We start from the raw sequence: 25,046 nt of genomic DNA on the forward strand, positions 1-25,046 counted from the left end.
GATTTAGACTGGTCTGTGAACAATATTTGAGGGAAATGGTGATATTGTGTATGTGGAAAACGTTTTAGATCTTTGAGTTCATCTCATACAAAATATATATATATATAGTAAATCAAATCTCGGCTGTCGTCCTGTGTTCTTGTTTGTCTGTGTGTTTACTGTTCTCTGTGCTGATAAGAGTTTTTTCCTCATTGTTGTGGCTTCTCGAAGGCAGCGACCTTGAGGGTTTTTTTTTCTCTTCCTTACCTTGTGTGTGCTTTTTTATATGTGTTTATGTACCAGGCCGGCTTATGTCTGTTACGTGTATGTTGTTTGTCTTTGGGTCGGTCATGGTTTGCTCAGCCCTGCTGTGACCTAAAGCAGGGATGTGCATCTAGAGCTGGTCCCCGGGCGCCTTATGGCGACTTCTGCTCCTAACTGGCAATTAGGATGGGTTAAATGCAGTAGACACAATTCGTTGTGCAGGGAACATGTTCCTTTGTGCATATGACAATAAAATTCTTTTGAATCCTTGAATCCTTGAATATATATGGGTGATTCTTTAACTACGGGCACTATTGGCCTTGTAAATGTAATTTCCACCACACCATTGCCTTACAATATAAAGCACCTTGGGGCAACTGTTTGTTGTGATTTGGCGCTATATACATGTGCTCTGATGTCACTGTTTATCTCCATAGAAACTACCCAAACAATCTTGTATACAAACTGTTTAGGGACATTACAGTATTGTGGTGGAAATTACGGCAATAGTGTGGGACAACTACATTTTGTTTAAAAAAAATAACAATTGTATGACATTGAATACCCCAATTATGTTTTGATTATTTTACTGATATTTTATTCAGAGATATTTTAAAACATTAGAAAAACCGTTTGTTTACCATTCATTTTTATCATTGAAGATCAAAAGTCTGGGTGTGGGACAAGCACAAAACGGCAATATTTGTATATAATGATGATGAAAAAAGGTGAAAAAGTCATCATAGACTACTAGAACAAATTTCTTAACACACTTTCATTGTAAAGATAACTATAAAAGTGTGAAATTTCCCCTTTTTTCTGTTTTTCATAAAATATGATCAAATGATCAAAGGACATAATAAGTGCCCTTAGTCTAAGAATCACCCATATATATATATATATATATATATATATATATATATATATATATATATATATATATATATATATATATACATATATATATATGTGTATATATATATGTATATGTATATATATATATATATATATATATATGTGTATATATATATATATATGTGTGTATATATATATATACCACTGTGGAGTCCTTCCATTACCTGGGGATCACCATCACCCAGGACCTCAAGTGAACGTCAGCTCTCTCACCAAGAGAGGACAACAGAGGATGTACTTTCTGCAGCAGCTAAGGAAGTTCAAACTGCCAAAAACAATGATTGTGAACTTCTACACTGCCATCACTGAGTCCATCTTCTCCTCCTACATCGCTGTCTGGTATGCTGCTGCCACTGCTAAGGACAGGAGCAGACTGCAGCGCATCAACCACGTAGCAGAGAAGGTGATCGACTGCAATCTGCCATCCCTACAGGAGGAGCAAGGAAGATAGTGGCCGATCCCTCTCACTCAGGACACAACGATTCATGATAAAGTGGTGGGAAAAGGTTTCCATTGCTGTGGTGCTTTGAATCCTGGCCAAAGTCAATTCTAATGTGATTAAAGATCCCCAGAGTGAACAAAAAGAGCACTACTTACCATTCTGCTTTAGGAGAAGGGGAAAAGACAGGAAAAAAAGGATTTGGATCTGGATATCAAAAGATATCACAGACAGCCTTACATAAGCATGGAAAACTTTTCTGTGCAGATCTCATCAAGTCGGACATGTAAAATAGTCGAGGCCATAAGTTTACATACATCCCGGGTCAAACTCCTTTCTCCAGTGCCACACATTTCATATTATTAAACAATGTGTCTGTGTATGGCGAGTTCATTTCAACATTAAGTTATTTAAAAATAAGAATTACAGGAAAGATTTATTTAGATTTCTACTCAGATTTTCTGTGGCTCAAAGAGTTACAAACACCAACTTGACTGCTTCTATTCAGTATGGAACATTACAGAAGATTCCATAAATTAAAGCTTTTGAACCTATAATTTTCATAATTAGGGGTCAACTGCCACACCTGTGGCTGTCTTTAAGGGTCTAGCAGCTTTAACGTGTTTAAGAGCTGGAATTTTTATGTAATTTCTTTTTAAGAATAACAAAGCTGGTGGAGCAAACGTTTGGATTTGAAAACAATTCATGGAGCAAATGTACAGCCTACTGTACCAAAAGAAGAACTTCTGGACCATATAGAGAGACCATAAGACTGCCAACCAAGGAGGACATGGTGATGGAGTACTCTCTTAATGGTGGATGGTGCCACATTTTTGTTTGATGTCTCCAACTCCTTCTAAATTTATGCAGCTTTGTTTCTTAAGCTCTGTTTGATGTTTAGAACAAACATTTGTTAATATCTGGATGTTAATTTGGACTTCCTTCCTCCATGATGTCAAGTCTGTACTGGTACAAGGTTCTTAAGTTTTTGTACAGTTGCTCATGGTACCATGACGCTTTGAAGAGATGTCTCTTAAGACAGAATCTGGTTTGTGGACACCAAAATTTTTCACTGGCCAGTTCTACAAAGAAGACCTTAAATACACCCGAGGCTCCCCAGTTAACCTGAAATTATACAAATTTGTCATTCAGAAGCTTCCAAAAGTGGTTTCATCATTTTCTGGGCTCTGCCATGGTGTTTAGAGACTTGGTGTATGTAAACTGTTGACCCACTGAAAATGGCAGACACTGTCATACGTGTATACATATGTATATTTTGTAACAATTATTTTTAAACAGCTATATAAAAATGATGTATGTAGCCATTATAATTGGCTTAAATATCTGATAAAACGGAATATGTGCAAGTGGGAAAAATGAGTTTGACTGTTTTTCACTAAGGTGTATGTTTTAATTTTAATTATCCAGGTTAGTCGCATTGAGATCAAGATCTGTTTTACAAGGGAGACCTGGACAATTATAAAGTTTCCAATCCGCCTAATCTACAAGTCTTTAGATGTGGGAGGAAGCCAGAGCACCCACAGGGAACCCACACAAACATGGGGAGAACATGGAGACTCCACACAGAAAGGCCACCAGGTGGGAATCAAACCCATGACCTTCTTGCTGTGAGGCAACAGTGCTAACCACTAAGGCACCGTGCTGCCATGTAAACCTATGCCCACAAATATACCAGTGCAACAATGAAACAATAAGTGAACATGATAAGATTTGACAGTTATTTTCCCCAAATTACCCAGATGTCATGAACATATATAAAAATGAATGTATGTAAACTACAATACAAAAACGATATGAATTATTTATAATACAACAACATGGAAGTTTCTAAATCCTTTACAATACAACAATTAAAGTCACACATCAGAAAATTCAACTTCAAATTCCTGTTCCCACAACAATTATTGTGCATCAAAACAGTCTCCAGCAGTGCTCGCTATGTTTCATAGTGTGCGAACGCCATCCTCACTCACCTGCGTAACGTAGCGGTGCATCCTTGTCCAGTGCAATAAGTGGTGGGTCCAGAAGCACTTTGTCATCATTCTCTGTTACAATCCCGTGGTACGTCGTCTCAATCCATGGTTTGTGCTTATTGACTGTAAGAAAGAGAGAGAAAATATCAGTTTCTGTTCAAAGAAAATGTTAATTATTAAAAAAAATAAATAAATAAATTTAATTAATTAAATTCCTGTCCCAAAACAAGTTGATGTGATCAAAGACTCTTTTTCTCACCAGCACTAATTAGTAATTTACACCTGTTTGTGTGTTTTCACAATTAAGAGTGCTTCAGTGTTCACAAAATTGCTTAAATTTTACCTTTCAGCAACAACAACAAAAAAAATCTTCTGACTGGTAATTTTTTTCTCTTGCCTAAATCATAAGCTGTTCACCATCTACCTTTTTATAGAAACCCTTTTGTGATCGTGCCCTAGTGTTTAAGATAAAACAAGGTGGAGACAGCCACGAAAACAGCAAATTATTCTCCTGCTGAACAAGATTATATCTCCCTCTGCAGCATCATATTATAGAGACTTTAACCTACACATTATTTAAATACTTCAGGATAAACACATTTTAAGGAGATGGCTTTTCTACAGGTTTTACTTCAATCAATACCAATTACAATGGGAGCCGCTCAAGACCCCCAGAAAATCTTGGGGTTTTGATGTCCAGGGATGCATTCTGAAGGGTTTTCGGTGATTATTTTGTCAACCCGATCCCACTCACTTTAGTTGTACTGCTTAATGTGTATTTTTATTTTCTTTTGCACATTTTCATCTTTTCTTTACCTTTAACCAAAATTGATATCTCAACCAACATGATTGTTTGATAAGATTATTAACCACAAGAGCCGTAATCATTTTCATATTTTGGATTTCACTCAACCTAACTGACCTTAATGGATGCCTTTAATATGTGAACTGGTTTTGGAGATGGCCCACAATATATTCTGGGACTGAGATCCAGAAGATTGTTTGGGGCATAGCAGCATTTAACTCAAAAAGTTGTGAGATGTTGACAAAATTTGGTGAGCAGATTGATAATGTCCAAGAAAATGAGGGATTTTATTTTGAATTTGGTCTAGAACATATTTTAGATTATTTCTCCAATCCAAAATATGTTCTAGACCAAGAGATAGTCGGGCTCACCTCCACTCACAGCTTGGGCTCTGGTACCCAACTCCTGGAAAGGGGCTGGATGCTTCATTTTTCTGGCATTGCCCACGGGGAGAGGCGGAGAGCTGGGGTCGCATTGCTTATTGCTCCCCAGCTCAGTCGCCATGTGTTGGAGTTTACTCCAGTGAACGAGAGGGTCACGTTCCTACGCATTCGGGTCAGGGACAGGTCTCTCACCGTTGTCTCGGCCTACGGGCTGAGCGGCAGTGCAGAGTACCCGACCTTCTTGGAGTCCCTGGGAGGGGTACTAGATAGTGTGCCGACTGGGGACTCCATTGTTCTCCTGGGAGAATGTGGGCGGCGACAGTGAGACCTGGAAAAGGGTGATCGGGAAGCACGGCCTCCCCGATCTGAACCCAAGTGGTGTTCAGTTGTTGGACTTCTGTGCTAGTCACAGTTTGTCCTTCACGAGCACCATGTTCGAGCACAAGGGTGTCCATAAGTGCACGTGGCACCAGGACACCCTGAGCCGGAGGTCGATGATCGACTTTGTAGTCGTATCATCTGACGTTCGGCCACGTGTCTCAGACACTCGAGTGAAGAGAGGGGCAGAGCTGTCGACTGATCACCACCTGCTGGTGAGTTGGATCCGCTGGGAGGGGAGGAAGCCGGTCAGACCTGGCAGGCCCAAACGTATTGTGAGGGTCTGCTGGGAACGACTGGTGGAACCCTCTGTCAGCGAGGTCTTCATCTCCCACCTGCGGGAGAGCTTCTCCCAGATCCCTGGCGAGGTTGGAGACATGGAGTCCGAGTGGACCATGTTTTCCACCTCCGTTGTTGATGCGGCCGCTCGTAGCTGTGGTCGCAAGGTCTCCGGTGCCTGTCGCAGCTGCAATCCCTGAACCCGGTGGTGGACGCCGGAAGTAAGGGATGCCGTCAAGCTGAAGAAGGAGTCCTACTTATCTTTGTTGGTAGGTGGGACCCCGGAGGCAGCTGACAGGTACTGGCAGGCCAAGCGTGCCGCAGCCCATGTGGTCGCAGAGGCAAAAACTCGGGTTTGGGAGGAGTTCGGGGAGGCCATGGAGGAGGACTATCGGTCAGCCTCGAAGAGATTCTGGCAAACCGTCCGGCACCTCAGGAGGCGGAAGCAGCTCTCCACCAGCACTGTTTACGGTGCGGGTGGGGAGCTGTTGACCCTGACTGGGGATGTTGTCAGGCGGTGAAAGGAATACTTCGAGGATCTCCTCAATCCCATCGTCACGTCTTCCGAAGAGGAAGCAGAGACTGGGGACTCAGAGGCGGACTCATCCATTACCCAGGCCGAAGTCACCGAGGTGGTTAGAAAGCTCCTCGGTTGCAAGGCTCCTGGGGTGGATGAAATCCGTCCTGAGTACCTTAAGTCTCTGGATGTTGTGGGACTGTCTTGGCTGACACGCCTCTGCAACATCGCGTGGCGATCAGGGACAGTGCCTCTGGATTGGCAGACCGGGGTGGTGGTCCCTCTGTTTAAGAAGGGGGACCGGAGGGTGTGTACCAACTACAGGGGGATCACACTCCTCAGCCTCCCCGGTAAGGTCTATTCCAGAGTACTGGAGAGGAGAATTTGACTGATGGTCGAACCTCGGATTCAGGAGGAGCAGTGTGGTTTTCATCCTGGTCGCGGCACACTGGACCAGCTCTACATGCTCCATTGGGTGCTCGAGGGTTCATGGGAGTTCGCCCAATCAGTCCACATGTGTTTTGTGGATCTGGAGAAGGCGTTCAACCGTGTCCCTCTGGGCACCCTGTGGGGGGGTGCTCCGGGAGTACGGGGTCCTTTGCTAAGGGCTATCCGGTCCCTGTACGACCGCAGCAGGAGCTTGGTTTGCATTGCCGGTAGTAAGTCAAACCTGTTTCCAGTGCACGCTGGCCTCCGCCAGGGCTGCCCTTTGTCACCGGTTCTGTTCATTATTTTTATGGACAGAATTGCTAGGCGCAGCCAGGGTGTAGAGGGGGTCTGGTTTGGGAACGACAGAATCTCGTCTCTGCTGTTTGCGGACGATGTGGTTCTGTTGGCTTCATCAAATCAGGACCTTCAGCGTGCACTGGGGCGGTTTGCAGCCGAGTGCCGAGCATCCAGGATGAAAATCAGCACCTCCAAATCCGAGCCCATGGTTCTCGACCGGAAAAAGGTGCTTTACCCTCTTCAGGTCGGTGGAGTGTCCTTGCCTCAAGTGGAGGAGTTTAAGTATCTCGGGGTCTTGTTCACGCGTGAGGGACGGATGGAGCGTGAGATCGATCGACAGATCGGTGCAGCATCTGCAGTGATGCGGTTGCTGTATCGGACCATCGTGGTGAAGAGAGAGCTGAGCAGGGGGGCAAAGCTCTCGATTTACCAATCGATCTACGTTCTGGTCCTCACCTATGGTCATGAGATTTGGCTCATGACCGAAAGAACGAGATCGCGAGTACAAGCGGCCGAGATGAGTTTCCTCCGCAGGGTGGCTGGGCGCTCCCTTAGAGATAGGGTGAGGAGCTCGGTCACTCGGGAGGAGCTCGGAGTCGAGCCGCTGCTCGTCCACGTCGAAAGGAGTCGCCTGAGGTGGCTCGGGCATCTTTTCCGGATGCCCCCTGGACGCCTCGCTGGAGAGGTGTTCCGGGCACGTCCCATTGGGAGGAGGCCCCGGGGAAGACCCAGGACACGCTGGAGGGACTACATCTCTCAGCTGGCTTGGGAACGCCTGGGGTTCCCCCGGAGGAGCTGGGGGAGGTGTGTGTGGATCGGGAGGTCTGGGCGGCTTTGCTTGAGCTGCTGCCCCCGCGACCCAACTCCGGATAAAGCAGAAGAAAATGGATGGATGGATGGACATATTTTGGATTCAGAAGACTTTTTTAGGAATACAGCAGAAATACACACCTTCTAGTCTATGCAACATATCTGAATGTGACACCCCCCCCCCCCCCCCCCCCCCCCCAAAAAATAAAATAAAATCAACATCAATTGTATTAGTTTGGGTACAGATAGGTAATTTGTTGACTGTTCCTTGCAGTGTTTAATTTTATTTTTTTTTTATGAATAAGTGTTCTGTACAGGTGCACCAACCCCCCCCCCCCAAAAAAAAATCACCCTAATCATTCTACACTGACCTAGGTGGGCTTGAGACCACAGGATCCTCACTTCAAACCCCAACCAGATTGCAAAATCATTAAGGACCCTTGGTCAAGGTCCTTAATCCCCAAACTTCTCCCAGTGTGCAGTTGAGAGATCTGCATGGCAGCCCCTGGATGTTGGTGTATGGATGAATGTGAACCATCAATGTAAAACACTTGCAGCTTCTGATTCATATGTAAAAGTGTTATATAAATGCAGTCTATTTACATTTCAAGATTTATCTGTGGAAAAATTCTTGATTTTTTTTTTTCAAAATTGCAGCATATCCATCCATTTTCTCTACCTGCTTACCCCAATTAAGGGTCACGGGGGGCTGGAGCCTATCTCAGCAGTCATACAGTGTGAAGTGGGGTCATACAGTGTGAGGCAGGGTACACCCTGGACAGAACGCCAGTCTATCGCAGGGCAAATGGCAATATATAGTGCTGGAAAAAAAATATTGCAAAGTAATTTCTTTCCAGCATCATAGAGTGCTACATGTGCACAGACACCGAAACGTCGGATCATAGTGCATTAATTTATGATAAAGGTTTCTATTCTAGCACCGTTACACAGCTACAGTACATATCTTTGAGTAAGCTTTGATTTCTAAGACTTCCAGGCCTGTTTGTGGAGCAGCAGTCAGGCCTTTAAGACTTTGGTGTAGGAGTCGGTCAAGGCTGCAAACAGAGATCTGCTGTGGCAGGCTGCTGCAGGAGAAAAGCTGCAGTGAGTGACAGATTTGGCCTGGTTTATGAACAGCGCTGACGCAGGGGAGATGGATCTCTCTTACAGCCAATATGCTCACTCCAGAGCCAGACATGATTCTGACACCACTGTGCTACAGATCTGCATCGGCGATACTAACTAGGGCTGACACCACGCTGGGGGCGAGTTCCACCGCCACAGGAGCACTCCCAGAATACGAGGCATAAATATAAAAAATATAAGATTTGAGAGCAATACAGCACCCATGGATCTGTTCATCAGGATCTGATCAATTCAACCCGACCATCTTATGACAGAATAGTTCACACACACCAGAAACAACTATAATTGATTACATAATCAACAACAGGAAATCATTAGCCACCCAAATGTGATGCATGAAAAAGTTACTGGTTACATAATAACCCATCTGCAGCGAGCAATAAGCTAGTTACTGTGAAATTGATTTTTTTCATTGCCGATAAGGCAGCTTTCTATGGAGCCTGCCTAGGGACATGGTGGTTAATTGTGTTCCCTCGCAATAGTTTATGCGTTCCTTCGCAATAACCTAATATCATATTAAAGCTCATGCCTAAACAAAATAGAGTAAGGCCCTCGGCTGCTCCCTTGTTTTCATTCGAGGTCGCCACAGCAAACCTGCACATTGATTTGGCACACATTTTAAGCCAGAGCCCCTTCCTGATACAACTCCATGTTACATGGAGATATGTGGCAGGAGTGGGGTTTGAACAGGGAACCTGCTGCACTCAAACCAAGTGCACTAACCACTTGGCCACCACCCCCTAACAGAATAAATGCCATTAATTAAAAAACAAAAAACAAACACTACAACAATGCACAAAAATCCCAACTTAAAGACCTCACAACATAGAAAAAGGTGCAACTTATACTCTGGTGTGACATGCAGGTCAGGTGAATTGTAAACTTACATACTATATACAACTTATATACTACTGCTGGGCAATTGACCAAAATGCTCAGAAATCCAAACTTTTGAGCCCTCACTGAGTGAATCTTGGTCATTATTCAGATCACTTCAGGGGTTTCACCAACATGTCACAGGGCTGGATCCAGAGTGAAAATCTGACAGATGCATTTTTGCCCAATGATAAAATAAAAATCGTACGCGTCTTGTTATTCAATAATCTTCATTCTTTTATTTGTGTGCAACATACGCTGTCACAATTCTTTTAATATATTTATTATACTTCATGGACCATAGTGAACCCTTCTTATTTGTATAAATATGATGTCCTAAAAAAACACCACTATAACAAAAATTGACTGTAAACAGGATCAAATTTATTGCCAATTTGCCAAAATCTTTCAATTATACCTGAATCTATATATGATTTTTTTCTATTAATAAAATCAATAAAAATATGACTGCATATATTCTTAATAATATATTGAGATACAGACAGTTCACACAAGACATTTTCCATTGATACCAATGAAAATTAGAAACAGTCCAGCAGGTAACAATATTCATCATGTCCATAACTAAATATACTAAAACAAATACATCACAATTATACACATATCACAGTTGTGATATGTGTATAATTGTGATGTATTTGTTTTAGTATATTTAAATTTTGTTGTGATTTGGCACTTTATAAGCCGATTAAATTGAAACTGAATTGAAACTGAACATTTTATTGAGTCTTAAAGTAAATAAATATGAATTTGGTCACTGGATCCTTAAACTTTGGACATAATAAACTCTACATGGTGGATCCTTGATCTCTGGACATACATAGGAATAAACAAAATCTGTAGTTTTTGTCAAAAGCATTTCCTTTCAGACATTATTGGCATGAATGTCTTTCCATATATCTGAGCTGAGCTCTTACAGCTGCTATGCTTCACTTCAGGATGTAATTTATAGAGAAATACAGCACGTTTCCTTTTGAGGGGAAAAAAACGTTTTAGTCGATTGTAGTTTCTTGTCTGTATTACAAAGTTTGGAAAGAGGTGTCATTTTATTTAAAGCGGCGATTCATTTTGAAGTTATTAATTCCGACCGGACTCTGTCTCAGGAGAGAGCCGCGCAGCGGATGATTCTCGTTTCTTGACTGCAACAAGACAAGAGTCCCAGTTAGTGACTTTAATCCACACAAAAGTGACCTTGATCTTTTAATGGCTTTGAAAGGGGTTAAGAAGCGGACTTACCGCTTCTGAAGAGCAGCGAATCAAAGAGCCACGAGCCATTGAATCGAAGCATTGCTTCAATGGTTCACGACTTCAAAGTGGAGTCGCGCTGCAGAAACGGTTGATTACAGAGCCGCTGCAGACCAAACGCTGAATATCCGACTTTATTTGTACGTCCGTATGACTCTGAAACTCGGAAAAATTTGTATAATTTACGGACTATAGGTTGACATGAAAACCAAAGCTGTGTTCACCGCGGAGACATGTTCGGCACTATTTGGGATTATTCAAGATTTTTTTTACCGATGACGGATGATGCGTAAAAAAATTTGACCGATCCAACTGCATCGGTCCAAACCGGTCTGGATCCGGGCCTGAGTCAGCTATCGACATAAATGTCAGATTTCGCCCCCGATGGCCACCAATGCAATAAATCAAAGACTGACCCCCACTGCTCTCTCTCTCTCTCTCTCACGCTCTCTCTCTCTCTCTCTCAGAACATATATTGTGCTGCAGACATTTTTTCACAGACTGCATGATATCAGGCATCGCTGAAAAATACAAAACCAAGCAGCGCCCCGCCTTCTCAAAAACACCTGCTGCAAAACACTGTGTGTGCACGATGGCTGCACAAGCAAGAAGTGTCATGAAAAAACAGCATAAAACACTGTGTTTATTTCATGTGGCTCACACATTCATCATCTCACTAATTGGAAGATGCCAAATGTTCTGACACTCAAGCTGTAAACCAATTATACGATCCAAATGAAGGGAAAAGCTACAGAAGAATATATCATTACATTTTTAGAAGAAACTGAATGTCATTCTGCCCAATCCAATTTTAACAAAGCAAATGACTTTTGCTTCATTGTATAATACTGAATAATTCTCAGTGACTAAACAATCAATGAAAATTAACTACAAGTATTAAACACAGAGCTGCATAATGTGGGAAACACACAAAATCACAGAACTATACACTAAATTCTTTTTTTAATTAATTCATTACTTCATCATTTGCAACACTGAACAGCTGATCACAATCAACCACATTTAAATGATATTTTAAAATAAAATACTTAATTGTTATATTAAACTGCAATGTGAACAGTATGAGTGAATAAAACAGCTTTTGCCAAAATCAGGAAAAGTATAAAAAAAAAAAAAAAAAAAAAAAAACGAATAATAAAATAAGAAAGAAATGTAGCAAAGCTGATCTAAGCTTATAACTTCAAATTGTTTTTTTAAAATGATGTCTAAAGTTATCTGGTGAGAGTGCAACAGTAACTTTATTTATAATCGTTGCTGGATAAATAACATTAGTCCTATCCACCGAAAAAATTGGGAATACTGATTATTTTCCAGAGCTGAGGACTTTGAGTCGGCTCGGCTGCAGACGCGCTTTGAGCATGGTGCTCGGTTCAGTGAGCTGAGGACTGTATAAGGAAGAGATGACGGACACTTTATCCTCAACTCTTGAAGATTTTGAGATATTCTATCCGGGATTGGATCCAGAAGTGCACTGAGCCTGCAGTAAGGTGTCGCTACTGGAACATTGAGCTTATTTATTATACACAAACTGCATTCAGAACTTTATGATGTGAAGAAACACATACATGCACACATGCACACACAAACAGAGTCCCTGGCATTCCCAAGGAGTCACCCAGCCAAGTACGAGTGAACCTACTTGGTTTCACTTCTGACATCTGATGGGATCAGCTGTATACAAAGCAGGATGGCTGCACCTGTTGTGTTGAACTGTGATTTGTAATTAATAGGTTAATCAATAACTTTTCTGTGCTGTAAAGTCGTATCTTCAGACAAACTATCAGGTTCACAGAACTTCAAAGTTACTGCTGTGATGAGTTGGACAGAAACTTTGTCCCTGAGGTGCAGCGGACCAGGACTGCAACTAACTGGTACAATTTCAAGAAACAAATCTCAAAGCTTGTGTTGGTTCATACAAAAGATTTCAGCTTGATCTTCTTAGTCTTAAACTAATGTTTAGGCTGGTCCACATTTTTCACAGTACACTAAACTGTTATTTACCTTAATTTCAGGGGATGTAAATAATTGATTTTAATATCACTGACAGCAAATACATTTAACCGATAAATCAATGGATCAGACTGTAAAATCAGCAATATAGTTGTTGGCATTGATCTGAAGAAGCAGATATGTTGATCATTATATTGATTCAGTTGCAAGCATTTCAGCACTACAACAAACATAAGTGATAGTGATCATTTCCACACGAGGCTACGTAAAGTGGGTTCAGAAATCAAAGAAAACAACCAAACAACAATAACAAAAAAAGAAAGGCACACTAAAAAAAAGAAAAAAGAAAAAAAAAAGACTTCCACTGTAAGAATTGCATTTTTTGGAAATCAGAGATATTGTGAAGCACAGCACAGCTTAAAAAAGTACAGACATACTGACGTACATTTAATGGGGATAACTATGTGTTAACACAAACTAGATTTCTGAGGAGGGAGCTTTTGGATTGGAAAAGAAATGAGATTAGCAAAGCAGCTTTGATATAATGGATGCCACACATACGAGAGGCCTCCTGCTGTTGCACTGTGGGTACTTAGCGTGGACGACTGCCATGTTCTTAACTTTATTGGGTTACTATTTCCTTTCATGTAGCGCACGCTCGCTGCTGGCCCAGTTACAACCTGAAGACTGATTTACTTTATTCCTGAAAGATATCAAACAATATTAATGCTGTAAAATACATAAGGGAATTTTTTATTAAAAAATGTTGAAGAATTAATTTGACCTAAATAATGAGAAAGCACCTCATCTTTTGTGATCTTGTGATGATTTTACGTGAAGACAACACATCATACATGATGCAAGATTTATTAGAGAGGAGGGAAAAGAAAAGAAGCTTTTGGCTTATGAGAGAGAGTAAATGGTTTTGGGAGGAGGAAAGCAGTTATCATCATGTCCTTGGTTGGCTCAGCAGCGTAGAAAAGGGCGATAAAGACACCAGCAAACTGTGGTTAAGTAGAAATTGAAAGTACTGAGCAACAGAAACTGTTCTACTGAAAAGATTACTTAAGGCCAAGGCTTTATCAAAATATTCCAGAAAAACTAGAAATTAGACTGCATTGCTCCAAGCAAGGCACAAAATGTTCTCTCAATGTCAAATATTTCTTTCGAATTTGAATTCATTAAACACTTTTATTGGCGCATACTTACAGTGCACCCGGAAAGTATTCACAGAGCTTCACATTGAACACATTTTGTATTACAGCTGTTTTCCAAAATGAAGGAAATTCATTTTTTCCCCTCAGAATTCTACTCACAACACCCCATGATGACAACATGAAAAAAGTTGTGGATTTTTTGTTTGTTTTTTGCAAATTTGATAAAAATATTTAAAAAAAAAACTGCAGTGGTGGTGGCCAAGTGGTTAGTGCGCTTGGTTTCCCGGTTCAAACCCACCCCTGTCACATTTCTGCATATAATGTGGAGTTGTGTCAAGAAGGGCATCTGGTGTAAAACATGTGCCAAATCAACACGCAGATCCAATAACAAAACATCCTGAGTCTGGGGAGCAATGTGAGCAGATCCAGTTTGTTGGATCCTTCCGCCATCCCCACCTCACTGGATCCTCTCACATTGCTCCCCAGACTCGGGATGTTTTGTTTTTATACCTGAGAAAATTACTGTATTTTTTGGAAAATGATATGTGGAACAGGATTATTCATCTTCAAAACATTTTATTTTCACAATCACATGCAATAAACACCAGAGAAAAGGTAAACATAGCGTATGAATACACAACACGGAAATAGTGTATACGGTCAACAAAGATGGTCGAAGGAAAATAGTTCCACACAACATGGATCTGCTACAACGGAAACAGGGGTACTGGATCAATTAGAAATCTAGTCGATCTACACAACAGAGGTATAAACCTTGGAATGGGACTGGGACGCAACATGAAAATGTTAGGGTCAAACCTGTTGAAACGAAACAACCCAAACAATCTGCTGTGGTGATCCTGAGTGAAAAACAAGGGAGCAGCTGAAAGGGATTACTAATTCACCAATTCCTGCTGAAAGATGAACCATCGCCCCAGAGGTCAAGAGCGCTGTGGAGCAGGTTTTCATCCAGGATGTCTCTGTACATTGCTAAATTCATCTTTCCCTCAATCCTGACTAGTCTCCCAGCTCCTGCTGCTGAAAAACATCCTCACCTGATGCTGCCACCACCATGCTTCACTGTAGAGATGGTGCCTGATTTCATCCAAACATGACGCCTGGCATTCACACCAAAGAGTTTTTTCTCTGTCTCAACAGACCAGAGAATTTGGTTTCTCATGGTCTGAGAGTCCTTCAGGTGTCTTTTGGCAAATTCCAGGCGGGCTGCCGTGTGCCTTTTACTAAGAAGTGGCTCCCGTCTGGCCACTATACCATACTGGCCTGATTAGTGAATTGCTGCAGAGATGGTTGTCCTTCTGGAAGGTTCTCCTCTCTCCACAGAGGAATGCTGGAGCTCTGACAGAGTGATCATAGGGTTCTTGGTCACCTCCCTGACTAAGGCCCTTCTCCCACGATCGCTCAGTTTAGACGGGCAGCCAGCTGTAGGAAGAGTCCTTGTGGATCCGAACTTCTTCCATTTATGGATGATGGAGGCCACTGTGCTCACTGGGAGCTTCAAAGCAGCAGAAATGTTTCTGTAACCTTCCCCAGATTTGCCTTGAGACGATCCTGTTTCAGAGGTCTACAGGCAATTCCTTTGACTTTATGCTTGGTTTGTGCTCTGACATGCACTGTCAACTGTGAGACCTTACATTCAGACAGGTGTGTGCCTTTTCAAATCATGTCCAATCAACTGAATTGTCCCCAGATGGACACCAATTAAGCTGTAGAAACATCTCAAGGTTGATCAGTGGAGGGGGGGTGACGTGACGCGGCTGGCAAAGATGGCTGCCTGAACCGAAGCTCTGACTTGCATCATTAACTAATCCTTCTACTAACGAACGCGACTCATGCTCTGAAAAACGTTTGAAGATATACAATGGCAAAACAACTGAAAAGCGGTGATATTAAGAAGCATTTGCAGCATCAGGCCGCACAACACAATAGCGAGGACAACAGCTCGGAGGCCCCAGAAGCAGCACGCTTTAGCCAGGATATCGCTAACATCTCCGCTACGCTGCAAAAAATGTCCAGCGATCTAGCCAGCCTTGAAGATATTCGCCGAACCACAACCTCGGTCAAAGAAAAACTATCGTCACTTATTTCGCGAGTGGTGGAGGTGGAAAGAAGGGTAGAGTGGCTGAAGGACTCTGATAAAAAACTGAAGGCCTCACTGGAGGCTAACCCATTACTACCAAAGCAGAGCTTGAAGCCCTACGTGACAAATTTGAAGATATGGAAAACCGCAACAGGAGGAATAATCTGCGGTTTGTGGGAATCCCAGAAGGTAAAGAGAATGGAGATACGAGGTCTGTCAATAAAGTATAGGTCCTTTTTATTTTTTTCAAAAACTATATGGATTTCATTCATATGTTTTTACGTCAGACATGCTTGAACCCTCGTGCGCATGCGTGAGTTTTTCCACGCCTGTCGGTGACGTCATTCGCCTGTGAGCACTCCTTGTGGTAGGAGTCGTCCAGCCCCTCGTCGGAATTCCTTTGTCTGAGACGTTGCTGAGAGACTGGTGCTTTGTTTGATCAAAATTTTTTCTAAACCTGTGAGACACATCGAAGTGGACACGGTTCGAAAAATTAAGCTGGTTTTCAGTGAAAATTTTAATGGCTGATGAGAGATTTTGAGGTGATTCTGTCGCTTTAAGGACTTCCCACGGTGCGAGACGTCGCGCAGCGTTCTCAGGCGCCGTCGTCAGCCTGTTTCAAGCTGAAAACCTCCACATTTCAGGCTCTATTGATCCAGGACGTCGTGAGAGAACAGAGAAGTTCTCTCACGACTCTCACGTCTCTCACGCGGCTCACAGCCGCCGCGACGCTCCGCCACAGGAAAAACACCTCCGTTGGAAGCCTTAAGGACAAGTTGGAACATGTCCAGCTATTAAACAATTTCTCATATACTCACTCCACTGAAAGCCATCAAAAGCCGCCTGGATTTTACAAATGGTTATCAACACGGAGGTGTTTTTCCTGTGCCGCCGCACCGCACCGGCTGCGTCCCGACGCGCGGACCCGTCCGCACGTCTTTCATTAAAAAAATCTCCTTTAACAGTGGAATATCCGGATAAAATGCTGAAACCGACTTCTTCTGAAACTTCTCTGTTCTCTCACGACGTCCTGGATCAATAGAGCCTGAAATGTGGAGGTTTTCAGCTTGAAACAGGCTGACGACGGCGCCTGAGAGCGCTGCGCGACGTCTCGCACCGTGGGAAGTCCTTAAAGCGACAGAATCACCTCAAAATCTCTCATCAGCCGTTAAAATTTTCACTGAAAACCAGCTTAATTTTTCAAACCGTGTCCACTTCGATGTGTCTCACAGGTTTAGAAAAACTTTTGATCAAACAAAGCGCCAGTCTCTCAGCAACTTCTCAGACAAAGGAATTCCGACGAGGGGCTGGACGACTCCTACCACAAGGAGTGCTCACAGGCGAATGACGTCACTGACAGGCGTGGAAAAACTCACGCATGCGCACGAGGGTTCAAGCATGTCTGACGTAAAAACATATGAATGAAATCCATATAGTTTTTGAAAAAAATAAAAAGGACCTATACTTTATTGACAGCCCTCGTATGGTGGTGTTTATGCAGAGGCTACTGGCATCGATTCTGGGCTAGAAGGAAGCAGCGCAATTACCGGAGATAGACCAGGCACACAGGGCCCTGACACCGAGACCAAATGCAGGGGACATACCGCGCACCATCCTGGTTCGCTTTCTACGCTCGACTGACAGGGAGCTCGTCCTACGCACAGCACGGAATAAATCTGAGTTAATCTTGGAAGGCAACCGCATCATGATTTTTCCTGACTTTTCAAGAGGCACGCAGATGAAATGATATAAATTCAGGGAGTGCAAGAAAGCTCTGCAGGAGCGCAACATAAAGTTCTCCCTACTCTACTCGGCAGTCCTGATGTTCGACCACAGCAGGGCTCAGAAGCACTTTGAGGATCCAAAAACAAGCGCTGGAATACATTCGAGAAATCCAGGGGTGAAGATGTTTTGGCAACGACCAGGCATAAAAAAAGAGTACATTTTGACATTTTTTACAGGTATGAGACAGTATTCTGGAGGAGAGAACTCCTCAAATTATTAAGTCATATATAATAGTAAGTAGGATGCAGTCAGTCAGGAGGGGATCAGTCACTGACGACGCTCATGGACCATCAGGGTTTTTTGTTCTAAGGGGAGCACAGAGTTCTTAGCTGCGCGGTTTGTTTGGGTAATAGGGTACTCTGAATGAGAGGGGTCTAAAAAGGATATGTTTTTTAAACACACTGTGAGGTGGCTGCTCTCTGTTTCTCTTTTTGTGCTGTTATGGTGAATATTTACGTTTAAAATCAGTTTATGACTGCTAAAATGGACAGTCTGCGTATATCCACCTGGAACGTGAATGGCTTGGGACATCCAATTAAGAGGAAGAAAGTATTTGATATTCTGAAATCCCAACAAGTTGACATACAGTGGTGTCAAAAGTACACACATTTGTTACTTAAGTAGAAGTATAGATACTGCAGCTTTAAAACACTCTGGTAAAAGTTGAAGTATCAACTTGACCTCTTTACTCAAGTAAAAGTGAAAAAGTATGTGCTCCAAAACCTACTTAAAGTATAAAAGTATAAAGTAACCTTTAAAAAAAAAAAAAAAAAATGTAGATGACACTATATGAATTGAAAGCTTAATTTAAAAACTGATTCGTTCTACATGTGGCCCAAGACCCAAAACCCAAAATTACCCCCCAACACCACCTGCATGAAAATGTTTCAATTCTAGAAGCTCTGAAATGCAATCTAGGACTATTCCAGACAATAAACTGCAGTGAGTGCAGCATCCATTTAGTGAAGGAAACAAAACAAAACAAAACAAAAAAACACAACTTTCCTTATTCAAATTCATTCCAGTAGTATTCTGCTCTTACTAGGATGCAGCAGTTTTCTAGTTTGGCAGATAGTTCTGGAGAAAATCACTGAAGAAATTAACACATTGAAAATATGGTTTGACCGAAACAAACTGTCATTAAATAAGACAGGGATGAAGTGGAGGTGTAAGAGTCACTAGGTGTTCACAGGAAACACTTATTTATTTATTTATGTATGTATTTATTTACGTATGTTCATTGTTAGTTGCTTTTATATTTTCTGTTGTGTTTCTATTCAGGTTCTTTTTGCCTCTTTCTCTAGAACTGTATATAATAATCATTAGATTATTAATATATAAACAAAAATAAATTTAAGAAATATTACAATTTGAAAACAAATGCACCCGAACGTGATGACAGCCGCAATTGCTTAATGCTAAGTTTTAACATTGAAAATGCCATAGACATGCTAATGCGTTAGCGTCACTCCCGTTTTTAAGTTATAAAATGCATCTATCAACTGTTTCAGAAGACCATAACAGGTCGGTTTAACATAGAAAAGGTAAATAATACTCACAGAAGTATGCTCTTTAGGGTTTTAGCGGGGGAAAATTAAGCGAAAGAAAGAAAGAATAAACAAAGCAATGGTCGAAGCATTGCTTCAATCTGCGAACCACTGCTTCGATTGGTTCACGGTTCAAAGCAAAGCCGCGCTGCAAAAAAGTTTATTACAGGCGCACATGACGTGAAATATATATATACACTCAACAAAAATATAAACGCAACACTTTTGGTTTTGCTCCCATTTTGTATGAGATGAACTCAAAGATCTAAAACTTTTTCCACATACACAATATCACCATTTCCCTCAAATATTGTTCACAAACCAGTCTAAATCTGTGATAGTGAGCACTTCTCCTTTGCTGAGATAATCCATCCCACCTCACAGGTGTGCCATATCAAGATGCTGATTAGACACCATGATTAGTGCACAGGTGTGCCTTAGACTGCCCACAATAAAAGGCCACTCTGAAAGGCGCAGTTTTATCACACAGCACAATGCCACAGATGTTGCAAGATTTGAGGGAGCGTGCAATTGGCATGTTGACAGCAGGAATGTCAACCAGAGCTGTTGCTCGTGTATTGAATGTTCATTTCTCTACCATAAGCCGTCTCCAAAGGCGCTTCAGAGAATTTGTCAGTACATCCAACCAGCCTCACAACCGCAGACCACGTGTAACCACACCAGCCCAGGATCTCCACATCCAGCATGTTCACCTCCAAGATCGTCTGAGACCAGCCACTCGGACAGCTGCTGAAACAATCGGTTTGCATAACCAAAGAATTTCTGCACAAACTGTCAGAAACTGTCTCAGGGAAGCTCATCTGCATGCTCGTCGTCCTCATCGGGGTCTCGACCTGAATCCAGTTCGTCGTCGTAACTGACTTGAGTGGGCAAATGCTCACATTCACTGGCGTTTGGCACGTTGGAGAGGTGTTCTCTTCACGGATGAATCCCAGTTCACGCTGTCCAGGGCAGATGGCAGACAGCGTGTGTGGTGTCGTGTGGGTGAGCGGTTTTCTGATGTCAATGTTGTGGATCGAGTGGCCCATGGTGGCGGTGGGGTTATGGTATGGGCAGGCATCTGTTATGGACGAAGAACACAGGTGCATTTTATTGATGGCATTTAAATGCACAGAGATACCGTGACGAGATCCTGAGGCCCATTGTTGTGCCATACATCCAAGAACATCACCTCATGTTGCAGCAGGATAATGCACGGCCCCATGTTGCAAGGATCTGTACACAATTCTTGGAAGCTGAAAATGTCCCAGTTCTTCCATGGCCGGCATACTCACCGGCCATGTCACCCACTGAGCATGTTTGGGATGCTCTGGACCGGCGTATACGACCACGTGTACCAGTTCCTGCCAATATCCAGCAACTTCACACAGCCATTGAAGAGGAGTGGACCAACATTCCACAGGCCACAATTGACAACCTGATCAACTCTATGCGAAGGAGATGTGTTGCACTGCATGAGGCAAATGGTGGTCACACCAGATACTGACTGGTATCCCCCCCCCCCCCCCCCCCCAATAAAACAAAACTGCACCTTTCAGAGTGGCCTTTTATTGTGGACAGTCAAAGGCACACCTGTGCACTAATCATGGTGTCTAATCAGCATCTTGATATGGCACACCTGTGAGGTGGGATGGATTATCTCAGCAAAGGAGAAGTGCTCACTATCACAGATTTAGACTGGTTTGTGAACAATATTTGAGGGAAATGGTGATATTGTGTATGTGGAAAAAGTTTTAGATCTTTGAGTTCATCTCATACAAAATGGGAGCAAAACCAAAAGTGTTGCGTTTATATTTTTGTTGAGTGTATATATAAACATTAAACTGAAGCCAAGAGTAATGAGGCTGTTTGTTTTAAAAATGTAAGGAATAGAAAGTACAGATACTTGTGAAAATGTAATGAGTAGAAGTCAGAAGTAGGCAGAAAAATAAGTAATAGAGTAAAGTATAGATACCTAAAAAGTGTACTTAAGTACAGTAACGAAGTATTTGTACTTTGTTACTTGACACCTCTGATGACATAGTGTTTCTACAAGAAACACACCTCTCAGCTGAAGAATCAGAAAAACTGTGCAAAGGATGGGTTAGCCATGTTTATTATAATGTGGGAAGCAGCCGAAGCTGCGGAGTGTTAACACTTACTAACAGGAAGCTACAATTTAAATATCTCAGGGAACTCAAAGATATTAGGGGAAAAATTTTATTTATAGTGACAGAAATACAGGGCCATACGATTATTTTAACAAATGTTTATGCCCCAAATGGAGATGAACCAAATTTTTTTGTTGATCTGGAGGCTAAAATGCGACAGGCAGGCGACTACAATGTTATTATTGGGGGAGACTTTAATTTAGTAATGGATTCCACTCTTGATCATAGTAATCTCGCTCCAATTAGGCTGCCCGGGGCATCATTAGCAATGAGAAGTATGATTGAATCTTTGGGATATATAGAAGTGTGGAGAATGCTGAATCCAAAAGGAAGGGATTACACCTTTTTCTCTGCCGCCCATTCGACATTCTCTCGGATAGACTTTTATTCTTGTCTCTAAAAACCTCCTACAGTCAGTGATTTCTTGTTCTATTGGAAGTATTTTAATTTCCAACAATGCGCCAGTCAGTTTGGAGATGAGGCCTTTTTGTGACAGGACTCAAATGCCAAGATGGAGATTTAATTCATCCCTGCTATTAGAATTGGAATTTAAAGAAGGGTTAAGAAATCAAATTAAAAAATTTGTCCGGTTAAATGAACCAACAGCGCCCTCTGCAGGGACTGCCTGGGAGGAGTTAAAAGCGGTATTACGAGGGTATATCATTCAAACATGCCTCCTATAAAAAGAAAAAAGCATGCTTAAACAGGTTGAGATTGAAGACAAGATTAAGAAATGCGAGCCCAAATTACAAGACAATTTCAATTTAAGAGGATTTAAGCGCTCTCACACAACTCAAATATGATTATAATTGTATGTTGTCACAGAAAGTGGAATTCTTGCTTTTTAGAATGAGACAGAAATATTTTGAATGGGGCGATAAAGCAGGCAAATTATTGGCGAACTGTTTAAAACAGAAAGAGCTCTCATCTATTGTGTCAGCAGTAAGATCAGAAAAGGGGGAATTAAAAGCTAAAACAATAGATATTAACAATATGTTCAGAGACTTTTATGTAAATGTATATACAGCAGACACACAGGGCAATGAAAAGGATATGGATATGATGGATATGTTCTTTCCGGGACTGAATCTACCCAAACTTTCTGAATCACAAAGGATGGACCCTGACAGACCAATAACTAAGGAAGAAATTGCTGCAGTAATCAAAGGCCTACCGACTGATAAGGCCCCAGGGCCAGATGGAGTCACAGCTGAATTTTTTAAATGTTATGCCACTGAGTTGACACCTCTGCTATTTAGTATGTATAATGAAGCATTTGTAAAGGGTAAATTGCCAACTACTGTATCAAAAGCATTGATAACACTGGTTCTTAAGAAGGGAAAAGATCCTTGTTACTCCAGGAATTATCGTCCGATTTCCCTCATTCCATTAGATGCAAAAAGTCTGTCTAAAGTACTTACAAATAGACTGGAAAAGGTAATGACCTCTTGTGGTACATGAAGATCAGGTAGGGTTCATTCAGGGACGCAGTTCTGCTCATAATATTAGACGATTTATTAATACAATGTGGGCAGTTTCGGATTCTAGTTCGCCGGTTGCTGCTGTATCTCTTGATACTGAAAAGGTGTTTGATAGGGTAGAATGGGGTTTTATGTTCAGAGTTTTACAAATGTTTGGTTTTGGGGAAATTTTTATAAAGTGGATACATATACATACATATACAGTGAGCCAGAAGCAGCAGTACAGACTAAGATATATTTCTTCATATTTTGGATTGGGGAGAGGTACGCATCAGGGCTCACCTCTTAGCCCTCTTCTGTTTTGCCTGGTGATGGAACCCTTGGCAGCCGCAATAAGGGGGGATGATCATTTTCCGTGAGTTTTATATAATGGTTCTAAAATAAAATAATGATGTTTACAGATGATATATTGCTACTGTATCAGACCCTGCAGTATCAATATCCTCATTGTTGAATACAACTAGCACATTTTCAAGTATCTCCAGATATAGAGTCAATTGGGACAAATCTGAAGCACTTCGTTAACAAGGGTTTGTCCATCCACACTCTTTCAAGCTGGAGGCTTTAGATGGCCTAAGCAGGGGCTAAAATATCTAGGTATTCTTTTCCCCCCCAAACTAGATGATATTATCAAAGTGAACTTTGACCCCTTGATACAGGGAATAGAGATTGATGTTAAACGGTGGTCGTCATTACATTTGTCGCTATGGGGAAAAGTTAATGTTATAAAAATGAACTGCATCCCCAGAATTAACTATTTGCTTCACTCTCTGCCATTAAACGTCCCAGACTGTTACTTTAAACGTCTTAACAATATATTTAAAGGATTTTTGTGGAATGGGAAATGAGCACAAATGAATATGAAAAAATTACAAAGACCAGTCAACAGAGGAGGATTAGGACTTCCAAATCTGCTGTACTATTATTATGCATTTAATTTAAGGCACTTGGTACACTGGGCTTTACCTCCAGAGAGAGCCCCTCCGTGGTACAGTATAGAGCAGTCGGTGTCAGCCCCCCTCCCTCTCCTGCACTGTCTGTCTACTAAAGTAACCAAATATAGCAGGTCCCATCCAATCATATGTCATTTTCAAGGGATATGGAAAAGGATCTCAAGGCTGATAGATTTCGACCCCCACTTGAACAAAGCCGCCAGTATTTGGCTAAACCCTAAGTTAAACAAACAAAAAAAGCATTCATTTGGAAGGATTGGGTAGAAAAGGGTATTCTGGTATTAGATAATTTATACAGTATAAATATATTTAAAATATTTGAGAACCTTAAACAAGAATACAATCTACCCAAAACGCAATTCTTGTTGTGAAAGTGTCGTGACACGGACCCACAACAGGGGGCATTAATGAACGGACAATGGATAAGCCAAAAGTAACAATTTAATGTTGTGAATCGCACAACGACGTACAGACAATAACAATATGGTGGACTGTCAATCATACACCAGGTGACGTGTGGGCAGGCTCGACGATAGAAGACGCCTGGCGAGAGAAGAGCCGGATCCCTACACAGCTTCCACCACCAACGGAGCTGAAGAACACCGGAGCCGCCGAGCCCTGCGCCCCAGGTGGCCGCTGTCTTCAGTAGTCAGACCCAGTACTGCTGGCAGAAAACAGAGACAGTCCTGATGAGTGTGAGGTCGCACACTCAGTAATCCCACAGTCAGTGTTTAGTTAGGAGGGAGCACCTCCACCTCCAATCACACACTCGTGCAGCTCCTGTTTCACCACTTATCTGGTTTGGGGTGTGAGGCGAAGCCGTCGCTGATCACACCAAACGCCAATCCCACAGATAAGGACACACCAGGAAAACGGCTGCAAAGAAGTTCAGATTAATACTCAATGTTTTGAGTCAGCAGAGAAAATTACCTGAATGGTAGCTGATTTCTCAGCGGGGAGGTGGAGTTGCAGTCCGGCCTTTATGGTGGTGGTGATGAGTAGTGGATGAGTGACAGCTGGTATGGATGATATGTGACTCCTGGTCGCTCCGACGCCCTGTCGTGCTTGAAGCCCGCACTTCAAGCAGGGCGCCATCTTGTGGTGGT

General features: G+C 42.1%; 1 protein-coding gene across 1 annotated transcript in view; it reads right to left on the reverse strand.

Annotated features, from left to right (window-relative positions):
• clstn1 (calsyntenin 1) overlaps nt 1-25,046 on the reverse strand; it is a 141,939-nt gene that overhangs the window by 51,365 nt on the left and 65,528 nt on the right. Inside the window, 1 exon segment of the mRNA XM_034173275.1 lies at nt 3,592-3,714. Coding sequence (XP_034029166.1) covers nt 3,592-3,714 — 123 coding nt within the window.

The sequence above is a fragment of the Thalassophryne amazonica genome, chromosome 6, assembly GCF_902500255.1.
Source record: "Thalassophryne amazonica chromosome 6, fThaAma1.1, whole genome shotgun sequence".
Lineage (NCBI taxonomy): Eukaryota > Metazoa > Chordata > Actinopteri > Batrachoidiformes > Batrachoididae > Thalassophryne > Thalassophryne amazonica.